This window comes from Phoca vitulina, unplaced genomic scaffold (assembly GCF_004348235.1).
Source record: "Phoca vitulina isolate PV1807 unplaced genomic scaffold, GSC_HSeal_1.0 scaffold28, whole genome shotgun sequence".
Classification (NCBI taxonomy): Eukaryota; Metazoa; Chordata; class Mammalia; order Carnivora; family Phocidae; genus Phoca; species Phoca vitulina.
The window spans coordinates 7,886,013-7,898,815 of NW_022589731.1; the positions used below are offsets into that span (position 1 = coordinate 7,886,013).

The 12,803-nt window shown below is 36.7% G+C and overlaps 1 protein-coding gene across 5 annotated transcripts in view; it reads left to right on the forward strand.

Moving 5' to 3' along the window:
* ADD3 (adducin 3) overlaps positions 1-11,463 on the forward strand; it is a 123,815-nt gene extending 112,352 nt beyond the window's left edge. For 4 of the 5 annotated variants that reach the window (XM_032423473.1, XM_032423474.1, XM_032423472.1 and 1 more), the window contains exons 8-15: positions 88-186; positions 1,522-1,704; positions 2,266-2,523; positions 4,211-4,330; positions 4,779-4,865; positions 6,782-6,905; positions 8,487-8,582; positions 9,216-11,463. In XM_032423473.1, coding sequence (XP_032279364.1) covers positions 88-186; positions 1,522-1,704; positions 2,266-2,523; positions 4,211-4,330; positions 4,779-4,865; positions 6,782-6,905; positions 8,487-8,582; positions 9,216-9,508 — 1,260 coding nt within the window. In that variant the 3' untranslated portion in view covers positions 9,509-11,463. The remainder of the gene's footprint in view (positions 1-87; positions 187-1,521; positions 1,705-2,265; positions 2,524-4,210; positions 4,331-4,778; positions 4,866-6,781; positions 6,906-8,486; positions 8,583-9,215) is intronic. The other variant, XM_032423476.1, reaches the window with a different exon arrangement.
* Positions 11,464-12,803: the final 1,340 nt, after the last annotated feature.

Below are 12,803 nucleotides of genomic sequence, written 5' to 3' on the forward strand. Positions count from 1 at the left end.
TTTTTGTTGCTGTTGCTGTTGCTGTTGATGAAAACAGTGTGAGCTATGCCAGTTATTTAAAGTGATTGCTTTGGGATTCTATTTTAGGTGCTGGTACTCAGAAATCATGGTGTGTTAGCCCTTGGAGAAACAGTTGAGGAGGCTTTTCATTATATATTTAACGTGCAGATAGCCTGTGAGATTCAGGTAGGAAAAATTATCCTCCCCCCCCCACACACACTTTTTTTTTATTGCTTTGTAATTTGCTTATTGAGATGGGTTTTGTATTTACTTATTTTCAAAGTCCTATTGGCTTTTTGTTTTGTTTGTCTTTTAAGAGAAGTTCTGTTTTACTTGAATAAAAAGGGTCAGCTCAGTTATCTCTTGAATTGAAAATAGGGTGGGAAAAAAGTGTCACATATAAATACACACAAATCTGAGTGCCTCATAAACATCATTTTCCCCATAATCCTTCTTTTTAAGATAGTGTAATTGTACACATCTCTGTTTTTACCCTGAAGTGGTGTGGTACTAATTGAGAAACAGAGGCAACTGTCAGTCCTCAAAGATCAGATGTATTATAGCCACTTTTATAAAAAGTGTAAGAGCAGGACCAGAAGTCTTACTAACTTGTGCAGTTTCTAACAATTGCACGGCCTCAGATTTATTATAACAGGTTGGATAGTTATCAGCCACTTTTTTCTCAGAGAAGCTGAATGTATTTTTTTTTTTTTTTTAAAGATTTTATTTATTTATTTGACAGAGAGAGACACAGAGAGAGAGGGAACACAAGCAGGGGGAGTGGGAGAGGGAGAAGCAGGCTTCCCGCTGAGCAGGGAACCCGATGCGGGGCTCAATCCCAGAACCCTGGGATCATGACCTGAGCTGAAGGCAGACGCTTAACGACTGAGCCACCCAGCCGCCCCAAGCTGAATGTATTTTTAACACACCTAATTTCCGTCTTCAAGAAGATTCTCTTGAAGCAAATGGTAATAATCTTAATTTATTGGAAGGGCCACAAAAAAGGGGAAAAAACTTTTCTGTCAATTTTAATGTCTTAACCAACCTTTTTTTTTTTTTTTTTTTGCTTTAGCAGTACCTCCTCTTTTCAAATGAAGCTATGAAAAGCTTAATTAAGATGAGCTGACTACTTCTGCCTAAATATCCTTAAATTCACAGTATAGTGTCTATATTCCTTTAAAATTAGAACTTTCAGAAAAAAAAAAAAAGGATAACCATGGGAAAACTGCAAGATAACTTTAAAATTTGGCAAGAGAATTCAGTTTCTTGAAATACGTTAAAAGGAATGGCTCTAAATGTGTTTTCCATCAGGGAGGGTCAGAATCCTGGAAGGTATCTTTTTCAGATAGGTAGAAAAGATACTTCAGCTGCCTTTTTTCCCAAGTATATTGCCTTATTTTTGTTGTTAGTAGCCTGAACAAGTGTTATAGGTATTTGCTGAATTAAAATTATACCTTTTTAAAGGTAAAATACTTATAATCTTTACAGTCTTGTGCCTCTCTATTTTGCCATTGATTACAGGTGTGGGCATTAGCAGGGGCAGGTGGAGTAGACAATCTGCTTGTGCTGGATCCTCAGAAGTACAAAGCTTTCACTTACACTGTGGTAGCATCTGGAGGAGGAGGAGTGAATATGGGTTCCCATCAAAAATGGAAGGTTGGCGAGATGGAGTTTGAAGGGCTGATGAGGACTCTGGATAATTTGGTAGGTGAAAAATTGTACATAAACTTGGTTTTCATGTCTTCAGATTCAAGAGCAAATGCCTCCATCCCCCTTTGGACTATCTGGGGCCCTCCTTATGCCTCTGGCATTCCAGTGTAATTTTACCACATTTTTAAGAATCATACGGTGAAACATGCAGATGTCATCTTAAGATTTTACCTTCTTCCACTAAGGGTCAGAAGATAGATTGCCTTCAGACCCTGGAACAAAGACTTAAATGAGCACTGAGATTTGGCTTCCACAAAACTGGAAAATAGCTAGGAAAATGTTTCTGGTCAGCAGTTTTGAAATTACCTTTGTCAGGAACAGATGTGTGAGTGGAAATAGCATTGTCAGCTGGAATCTGTTTTAACCAAATCTTGAAATTTGCTTAATTTCAACTCTAGTGTTATGTGGAGGTTATGTGGGGTTTGAAAGATAACTTTCCCCTCTGTTTCTCAACAAAGGAGTCTTTTTGATCATTTATTTAAAGAATTAGAGTCCAGATGCTGTGTTCGGTACACGTTTGATTGCTTCAGATGTGGGTTTTTTTTTGTCCCTTAGGGGTATAGAACAGGCTATGCTTACAGGCATCCTCTCGTTCGAGAGAAGCCCAGGCACAAGAGTGATGTGGAGATCCCAGCAACTGTGACTGCTTTTTCCTTCGAGGATGACACAGTGCTACTGTCTCCTCTCAAATATATGGCACAGAGGCAGCAGCGGGAAAAAACAAGATGGCTGAACTCCCCAAATACTTATATGAAAGTGAATGTGCCTGAGGAGTCTCGGAATGGTGAAACCAGTCCCAGGACCAAAATCACAGTATGTCACTATTTATATGGTTCGCCTTTACGAAATATTTCACCTAGTTACTCATGAATTGAATGTTATCTGTTAAAAATACTGGGAAAGCAGAATATAATAATAATAACCTGTCATTTATCAGTTATAAACTTTGTAACAAGATACTTTGTTTTATGGACCATAAGTGAATTCTCAATTAATTCTCTTAATATGGAGAGGATGCTATTTTTCTCCCCCATTTTATAGATGTGAAAACTGAGGCACAGAGGGATTAACTAATCATTTGTGAATAGTAAAGTCAGTATTTGAATGCATACAAAAATGACTCTGGAGCCTTCTTCTTAATCCACTATTAGCTACTGCTTTGTAGTTTATATTACACCAGTGAATCAGAGCTATAAAAGTTACCGAAATGTAATGGTGCCAAAGTTTCATGAATTACTGCACATATTTATCCTTAGGCAAGATCTTGTAGAGAGAGAAATGGGTTGTCTTATCTTTTTCAACATTTTTGCTTCAGATTTGGTTTAGTTTTAGAGTGCTTATCACCAAATATCCTCTAAATACTCAAAATTGTTCATCCTATCATACCAATCAGTACCATTCAATATGGAAGTGCCTAGACATCAAAAGGTTTCTCCCTAGTCTGTAAGATTTCTTATCTCCTGGGGCGCCTGGGTGGCTCAGTCGGTTAAGCGGCTGCCTTCAGCTCAGGTCATGATCCCAGGGTCCTGGGATCAAGCCGCACATCGGGCTCCCTGCTCAGCAGGGGAGTCTGCTTCTCCCTCTGACCCTGCTTGTGCTCTCTCTCACTCTCTCAAATAAATAAATCTTAAAAAAAAAAAAAAAGATTTTTTTTTTTAAATTTTTTTTTTAAGATTTTATTTTATTTATTTGACAGAGAGAAAGACAGCGAGAGAGGGAATACAAGCAGGGGGAGTGGGAGAGGGAGAAGCGGGCTTCCCGCCGAGCAGGGAGCCCGATGCGGGGCTTGATCCCAGGACTCTGGGATCATGACCTGAGCCGAAGGCAGACGCTTGCAACGACTGAGCCACCCAGGTGCCCCCCCAAAAAGATTTCTTATCTCCTAGGAAAAGAACATAATTAAACTCCTTAGTTTCCCAGAATTAATTTTATTGACAGACTGATGGCCAACCATTATTAATCTTGATGAATATTAGCCTTCTTTTAGGGATATAATATGGGGTGAAGAAGAAGAATTCTATAAGGCTCTTCCATCCCTATCATTCTGTTATATTATGGGTCACTACCAGATTACTCTCTTTGTAAAATGTTGGTCAGGGGGTCCTTGAGTCCTTTTCGGTGATTTAGCCATCATCAGTTGAAGAAACTTCAATGCAGGCGCCATCTCTGAATGTGAGTTAATACGAGATCAAGCTCTGTATCTGTGCTTGGAATGTTTTGAGCATCATATTTGAAAATGCCAAAAGGGGAAAATTTAAGTAGCCATATAAATGAGTATTCATGTAAATAGTAATCACATTTTTTTAAGTGAGTGCTGATCGTGAGCCTTTTTCTAACTAGTATGAGATATACAGTAATTGCCCACTAAATACTGCTTAGTGAAATTCTTTAAAATATTGGCAGTGTATGCTCCCTCGCCTTGAGTCAATAAACAGTTACCAAGAACCTACCCTTGTTCCTTAACACAAAGCTTCATTCTATAAAATTTTTTATTTTTTAGTGGATGAGAGCAGAGGATTCTTCTAAAGTTAGTAGTGGAACACCTATCAAAATTGAAGATCCAAATCAGTTTGTTCCTTTAAACACAAACCCGAATGAGGTACTAGAAAAGAGAAATAAGGTAAGATGTGGTCTTCTGTGGCCAGGGGAGGCATTTTTTATACTGTTTTATGTTCAAATCACTAGTGATTAAATCTGATTAATACCAAGCTTGGGGGTTTGAATAAAAAAGATTTTGAAACTCAGTATAATTGTGGCTTGTATTGAATACGTCCAGCTCTGTGCTAGTCACCGGTAAGCGGCTACACGGGGAGAAGCACTAAACATATTGCTGCTGGGTTAGTGAGAGTGAGCCCCAGCGCTAGTGGAAAATGTAATTCTCTAACCACATAAGGCAATAGAAATCACACATCAGGAAGAGTGGAGGAGATGAATGTGCGTTGTTGGGATGGGTGGAGACAGGAACAAAAAAGGCTCTGGGTGGTCAAATAGCAAGCCTGTGGGAAAAGAGAGAGTAAAAATCATCTACATAGTTGTCCCCAAGAACTTCTTATTGTATTTCAATTCAGATTCGAGAACAAAACCGATATGACTTGAAAACAGCAGGACCACAATCTCAGTTGCTTGCTGGAATTGTTGTGGATAAACCTCCTTCTGTAAGTCCATGAAGCAATATGATCTTTGATTTATATCTACCACATTAATTTCTTTGTTTTTTATATATGAATATTTATTTTTACTAAAGTTAATGTAAGCACAAGTTGAAAAGTCAAGTAACTGCCAGACTTAAAATATCACCTTCAACTTCCAATTTCCAGGGGCAAGGACTTTGTTCTAGCATTTACCTTCACGTTTCTAAAGAGTTCTTGGCCTGTTAATTTTAGATCTCAGTTGATTTCATCGAATCTCTGTCATCAACTATAAGAAGTACCGTTGTTTTGTATATCACTAAAAGAGAAAAAACCCTCACAATTATAATTGTAGGAAGCTATCAATCATTAGATGAATCCCGATTTCAGAGATGAGAAAATGTGGGGGAAAGATTATATTATAGTTTCCTGGTTAAATCAGCTTTCAGTGTTATTATTCACAGTATTCAGTGTTTACTGCTGAGCCAGGTAATATCCCATGATTACAAATCCTTTCTTATACTAGTCTCTGACCCCTCGAGTTAATAAGTGCCTCCTTTTTTTGTTGGCTTAGTATTTTAGGTACATTGGCTTAGTTCTTCCCAAACTTTTCAAAGGAATTTTAAAGCCCTTCTTATTATTTTCCAAAGGGTCGAAGGTAACAGGTAATCTCCCGTTACTCTGTCTTTCCGGCCCAGATCTGGCCTGGTTGCTCTTTAGGCCAGCTGCACAGTCTCATCCTGAGGATTCCTCTGATTCTTGACTGTGTAGTATCCCCTGTTTCCTGCATCGTGTCTTCCAGTTTCTTGATTTATTCCTTTATCGATGAGCATATCCTCTTCCTAGCTTTCTGAAGAGGGGTACACAGAAGGTAACAGCTTGAAATCCTGTGTCCTACCCTCAAATGTTCATATAATAGACATAGAATTCTAGTTTAGAATAATTTACCTCAAAAATATGGAAAGCATCACTCTGTTGTCCCCTAACTCCATGTTACTGTTGAGAAGTAGGAGAGGAGCACTGTGATTCATGTGACTTTGTGTAGGGCCCTTTTTTATTCTTTTAGATCTCTTCTACATCCCTGCTGTTCTGAAGTTTTACGATGATGTGCTCTGTAGTAGATTTCTTTTAGTCTTTGTTCTTAGCATTCAGTAACCCTTTTCAATCTGCAAAGTCCTATCCTTCAGCTCTGGGAATTTTTAAAATGTATTTCTTCAATAGTTTTTTCCTCCAATCTCTTTTTCTATCAAGATTTGCTGTTAGTTGAATCTCTTCGATTTTTCTTTCCCATTTTCCATCCCTTTGTCTTTTTTTCCTGTTTTCTGGGAGATTTGCTTGACTTTATTTTCTTATCCTTCTGTTTAATTTTCTGTTTTGATGCATTTTTGAAAAATTTTCAAGACTTCTTATTCCCTGAATGTTTCTTTTTTAAATAACACCTAGGCTTGAGCGCCTGGGTGGCTCAGTTGGTTAAGCGACTGCCTTTGGCTCAGGTCATGGTCCCGGGGTCCTGGGATCGAGCCCCACATCAGGCTCCCTGCTCTGCGAGAAGCCTGCTTCTCCCTCCTTTATTTTCCTTGTTTCTTCTGAGTTCCCTTTTTTTTTTTTTCCCCTGGTTTCTCCCTTCCATGTTGGAAGCGTTCCTCAGGTGTCTAGTAATACATGGCAGTCTGTTTATATTTAAGAACAGGGCACTGAAAAGCCAGTCAGATGCTCTGGGTGTGTGCAGAGCTTGGGAACTGGTGAGCTTCATTCTAAGGTCATTGGTTGTTTCTCTGGAGAATCCCTAAATGTTAATATCTATAGTTCTTTTATCTGAGGCCATTTATCTGGAGAATTCTTCAGTCTCCTACAATTTTCCCACCATCATTCTGGGAGCCCTCAGAACCCCTAACCCAGTTCTGAAGAATAACCTCTGATCTCTCAATGTTTTTCTCTACAAGACCATGCAATTTGAAGATGACGATCAGGCCCCACCAGCTCCTCCCAACCCCTTCAGTCATCTCACAGAAAGAGAGCTTGAAGAGTATAAGAAGACAATTGAACGTAAACAGCAGGGCCTGGAAGGTTAGTTCATTTTCAGATTAAGCCTGATAACCATACTACTAACAGCAGAACACCTTGAGTTGGATGGAAGGCAGTCAGTGTTTTATTTTTTTTAAATGTTCCTTCTGTAATTGATTGTGCTATGTTATCTCTCCCAGACCTTACTGAGTGTGGGTGGAGCTAAAATGCAAAGAGCCACCATAGTCCATGTATGTTAACATGTAGAAGAAACAGTTTTCTTCCGAAAGCAATCTGATGGCTAGCAGAAAGTCTTTCATAGCAATGTGAAATCCACAGATAAGAATTATCAGCTAAAGTAAATACAGATACAGTAATAGATTTAAACATTACAGCATATATTGTACGTCTTTAAGACTTTGTAAAATCTCTCTTGTTTTTGGGTGTTGCAAGGTGCCAGTATTATAATCTCAAAAGCAAACTGCCAAAGTTTTGAGGTGACTTTCTTTAAGCACATGATCACTCTCATGAGGTTGAGTTTTTCTGACTTCAGAACCCTAAGTAAGGATTATATTTAAAAGTTGTTCATGAAACCCCAGCTAATTAAATGCTAGCTCCCTTTTTCTCAAAAATAAGAAATTCTTTATAGCAGGGGTTCTCAATCTTGGGTCTTTGGATAAGCTCCAGACAGTCCATGAGCCATCTGAAAAATATGTGCTTAATTTTATATGATATACATTTGGGGAAAGAGGGCACTCAGGGTAAGGGACGAGAAGTCTGTGACCCCAAAAAAGGGTAAAAGCCTCTGCTTTAGAGCATCTACAACATACAGTTGAAATTTTTACCCAAAGCAGAACCAATAGATAAAGAATTTTTGTCCATGTTAGGTATCGTGTAGAAAGAATTGACAGCTGGATCATCCAGGGAATGATTTTTATCAGTATGTTAGTTGGTGCCTTTGTCACAAGAGGGAGTCATCCTGACTCATTAATGTGATTATGCTAAATGTTCTAAGTGGTATTAGTGAATTTATTTATTCTAACCTAAGGTTGGAAACTTTGTTTTTCTATTTTGTAAAATGGTCCCTCTTTAATCTCTCATTTTTTGAAAGCCTAAAGATGCCAGGTAATAAATACTGCACTCTAGAACCGTCACCTTTTATATATGTATTTTTATAAATAGTTTCTTCCACATTCATTATGGCCTTCTGAATTAGCTCACTAATATTGCTCTGACAGGAATCACTAATAGGATATTGTTCAAAAATTCAGTGAGGCATTCTGCCTCATGAATGTAGCATCACTGGTGAGACTTCATCATTCTTTTCACCTGGCTGCTCAATATATTTTGGTTTTCTAACACTCTAGCAAAAGCTAAATGCATACATACTATTTGCCTGGCCAGTGAGTAGCCATGCTTCCTTACAGTAAGCATGTATGTAAACTTAATATTAGCAGCCAGAAATGTTAACACATTAACCTCCTCTTAATGCATAATTATTGATATATGAGATAGCTGTTAGCATGCTCAGCTCATTGCTGAAGTTTATCATATATCTGCAGGTGTTCCAAGTATGCACTAACCTCCCTGAGATCTTATGCTTCTTTGTTTTGCATGGCTTTTAACTAAACTCTCATCCGACAGATGCTGAGCAGGAATTACTCTCAGATGACGCTTCATCTGTTTCACAAATTCAGTCTCAAACTCAGTCACCGCAAAATATCCCTGAAAAATTAGAAGGTATTCACTGTAACTTCCCATAGCATTCACTGAGTTAGTCTTAAGAGTTTGTCCTCTGTCGTTTGTTTTCATGTAAAGAAATTGAATGCCTGATTGCAGTAAGTTTGCCATGGATTTTACTTAAAGCTCCCAATAATTTTATATCTCTTTTTTTATTAAATGGTGTGCTACTTTTGTTCATAGTTTATATTGATTTACCTTAATTGGGATTTTGGCAACCAGTAGTTCTTAAGAATTTGTGAAATTAAAAGTGGTTTGTCCCACATCTTCCAATCAGAAGCATGAAATCTTTTTCAGTTTTGATTGCCAAATGACCCCACAATTAAAGAAAAATACATGTTGTCTTCCTCATTTATACTGACTTGATTTACAGTGCAACTCAAATCATCAAACCAGACTTATCTATCCTTCATCCTTTGGTCTAAAAACTTTGTCCCCTTCCCCTTTATACCATGTGAGAAAATCAGCTTCATGCTAATAGATCCATAGTCTATTAAGATAATGATTTATCTTTATTGAAATTAAAGTAATGCCTTAGTACATTGCTGAAACGTTTCAGTTTTGTAAAATAAAGCAAAGATTTTAACTATATAAAATAACCAAAAAAAAAAAAAAAACCCTCCCCTTTTGTAGAAAACCATGAGCTGTTTTCCAAGAGCTTCATCTCCATGGAAGAGCCTGTCATGGTAGTGAATGGCAAGGATGATATGCATGATGTTGAAGATGAGCTTGCTAAGCGAGTGAGTAGGTTAACTACAAGCACGACCATAGAGAACATCGAGATTACCATTAAGTCTCCAGAAAAAATTGAAGAAGTCCTGTCACCTGAAGGCTCACCTTCAAAATCACCATCCAAGAAAAAGAAGAAATTCCGTACTCCTTCTTTTCTGAAAAAGAACAAAAAAAAGGAGAAAGTTGAAGCCTAACTAAAGTCTTTTTATAATTATTATTATTACAATGTGACATTGCACATTTAAATACCACATTTAAGTTGCTCATTAATATGCAGTGGTAGATAAGATTGGGGGTATGTAGCAAACCGGACTTTAAGAACTGGAAAGAGATTTTACTAAAAGAAAAACATTATGAAAAAAAATCTCAAATTCATCTCTCATTTTATATGTCCAAAAAAGGTTTTTGAATTTTTAAATACTTGCTAGTTTTAGTTAGCTCTGCCCTCATGAAGTATTACTATAATTCACCACAAACAGATACCTGTCTGAATTACTTCAGGCCTTTGCATAATATCTGTTGGAAACAAATTACCAGTGAACAAGCGAGCGAATTTTTATTTCTCAACACCTGCTTCACTGGGTAATCAGATGATAATTTTTTACCATGATCATTGACTGTACCTTTTGGGTTCCCATTGTTTCAGTGGGCATTAACAGACGCTTTAAAAGCTTCTAAGAATCTATAGCATTAGTATACACTGGCACATAATTTTTTTTAAAAAAAGTTTAGGAAAAGATTCATTTGGAATTTTATTCATAGTATAAAATTTCCTCACCTGAAGTAACTTTCTTTGCCAAAAAAAATCATTTTAGTAAACTATAATTTTTGGAAACTTTCTTTTTTATTAGTTTAGAAAGCCCCTTATTTTTCAACAAAGGGGATTTTGTACACGTAACATGGGTTATTTAGTTTAACTCTGGCAAAAACGATTTTTGTATGTTGAGATGTTTGTATACCATTCAATTTAAGCATCATAAGCATATTAGCCAATCATATAACCGTAGAGCATATTTGAGGCTGCTTGGTACTAAGTATACTTAAATATAATTCAAGAATCCAGGGACTTGGTATCAAAAGGGGATTAGAGCATTTCAAGGTATAACTAGATTCATATTTGAACCTTATCATGTATTTTTCTCTTAGTATTGCTAACAAATGAAGAAGCTCTCATACGGTAACCAAATGAAAAGGAAAAGAGAAAGTGAAAAATGAAGGGAACAAAAGTGGTGTCATGCAAAGAATTCTAGTTTGATAAAGACTCATAGTCACGATAGGATTTGAAGCGTAGTTTATTTGAAACATGTCCCAAATTGCTAAAATTCTGCTTTGCCAAAATCATATTTCTTCGTTGATATTTGAGTTTTAAAAGGGTCAATTCCTTTTAATTTCTGTATCTTTAGAAGGCAGTACTAGAAGAAATCAGTGGGTCTGATCCCCCAGTGAGAAAACCTACCACTTCTTGATTTTTACAAAATTTTCTTATCTTGTTTCAGTTAACTTTCTTTCTAATGTAAATACAAATTTAAACCTAGACTTAATATAGTTTTTTGCCCCCTTCACCCAAGTGATGTCACAAATCAGTGTAAAATCAATGATCCAAAATGGTCAGTGGGTAAAAATAATCCAAAGTGTTTCTGGAGGGTGAGTTGGCATGTAAAAAAAATCACATTGATTACAGTGTGTTCTGGGGCTGGTTCTGTTTGACTGTGTGTGTATGATGATGCAAAGTTGAAACAGAGCCTGGAAATTTCATTCTAGATCTCACTAACTACTGGAATCAGTGTTTTAATCTCTTAGTGGAAACTTTCAGTTGCTTAATTCTGTATTTGAGGACTTTTTTTATGTTCTACATCATTTATGTTGTATTACAACGTATGTAGAAACAGTAACCTGTGAACTATGCTTTTCCATAACTTTTTAAATATATATATATATCTTAAATGAATGCAGTGTGCATAAATATTTTTTAAACGCAACAGTGAACTATTTGCACCTTTTGCTAATGCCTCTCTTTACTTGCTTTGGCATAAAGAATGAGCCAATGAACCTCTGTGTCCTGTGGAAAATGTATAAATGTTATCTGATATTGCTCTTAGATGTAATGCTAATTAATGTTAAATCACAAATAAACAGTATTTTAAATAGATGGATTTGGTATCACGAACTTTCAATTCAGGGGTGGTTGCTTAGCCTGAATTACTTTGTGGAATTTTGATTTTTTTTTTTTTTAACCACAGTGAGATTTTGAGTAGGACTATTGCTTCTGAATAAGTGATGTCCTGGTATATTTATTTTCAAATTAGTTGAAAATTCACTATATAAAAACCCTTCTTGTTTCAGCTCATATTAGAAGAAATGTTCCCCAAGTGACCTATTTTTTGTCTTGACAGTGTATGGTGACCTTAACTATATCTCTGGGATCTCAAGATCTTGGAAGGACTTAGGACTTTGATTCTCAGTCTCAGTTCTACTGTCCAGATCTATGGATGTAGAATAGAAAATGTTGCAGAATATGTGCTGAGTTTATTGTATACGTTACCCTTGTCTATGACTTTTATTTATGTAACAATGTGATAATAAAAAGAATAGAAAATAGGTTACAATTCCAGCACATTAACATTGACAATAAATCTATTCCCTTCCAACTCTTGATGATTTATAGGTAGATCTCATATATATTGCTTATCATGGTGTGAATGTAATTTTTTTCTGGGTTTTTTCTCCTTAGCAAAATTCATCCTAGAAGATTTTCAGACCCAATCCTTCATAGGAATGACTTCTTGTGATTCTTTTTTCCACTTTGTCCTAAAAATAGAGTGCAAGAGGGGAAATCATGTTAATTGAGGGTTCTGGTTAATTGAAGTTTTTACTATAATTACCCATTATAAAAATGAAGGGTTTTGGGCAGAGAAGAATAGATTCATAGTCTTGGGCATATTATTACCTTGGCTTGTAAATAACCCTGTGGTGAAAAATTGCTGCTTTAGAAAGATACTCATTTCAAAATTCCCTTCCATAAAGCAACAAAGACCATTAACTTCAGTTGCATTTGAGAGTCATTGTGGCAAGAAGGTGTGCCGCCTGCCTGTTCCTCTAGTGTTCAGTGTTTTCATGGAGCGGTGAAGAGAGAGAGCCGAGTGAATCCAGTTGTGACAGCACTGGCTTCTCTTAACACTAGCTTTTAGGGTGTTTTGTTTTGTTTTGTTTTGTTTTACATAGGCAAAAAACACATAAAGGCAAGCTGGTTATTTTTTAGACTCAAGGGTGTTACATATACACATCCAAATTGCCATCTTGACCAAACTGATTTTTAAAAGAACAATCTTCCTTTTGGCCACTAGAGGGTGTAATAGACCTAACAATCCACTCTGTGGATTCAGTTCTTGCCCTTAACTTCCCCGTTCGTCGGTAGGCACCATGTTTGTTGTGAAATACCCAGAACTCAGAAGACATTTCCTTTGTTGCTTATCATTCTCTTCGCTAGAT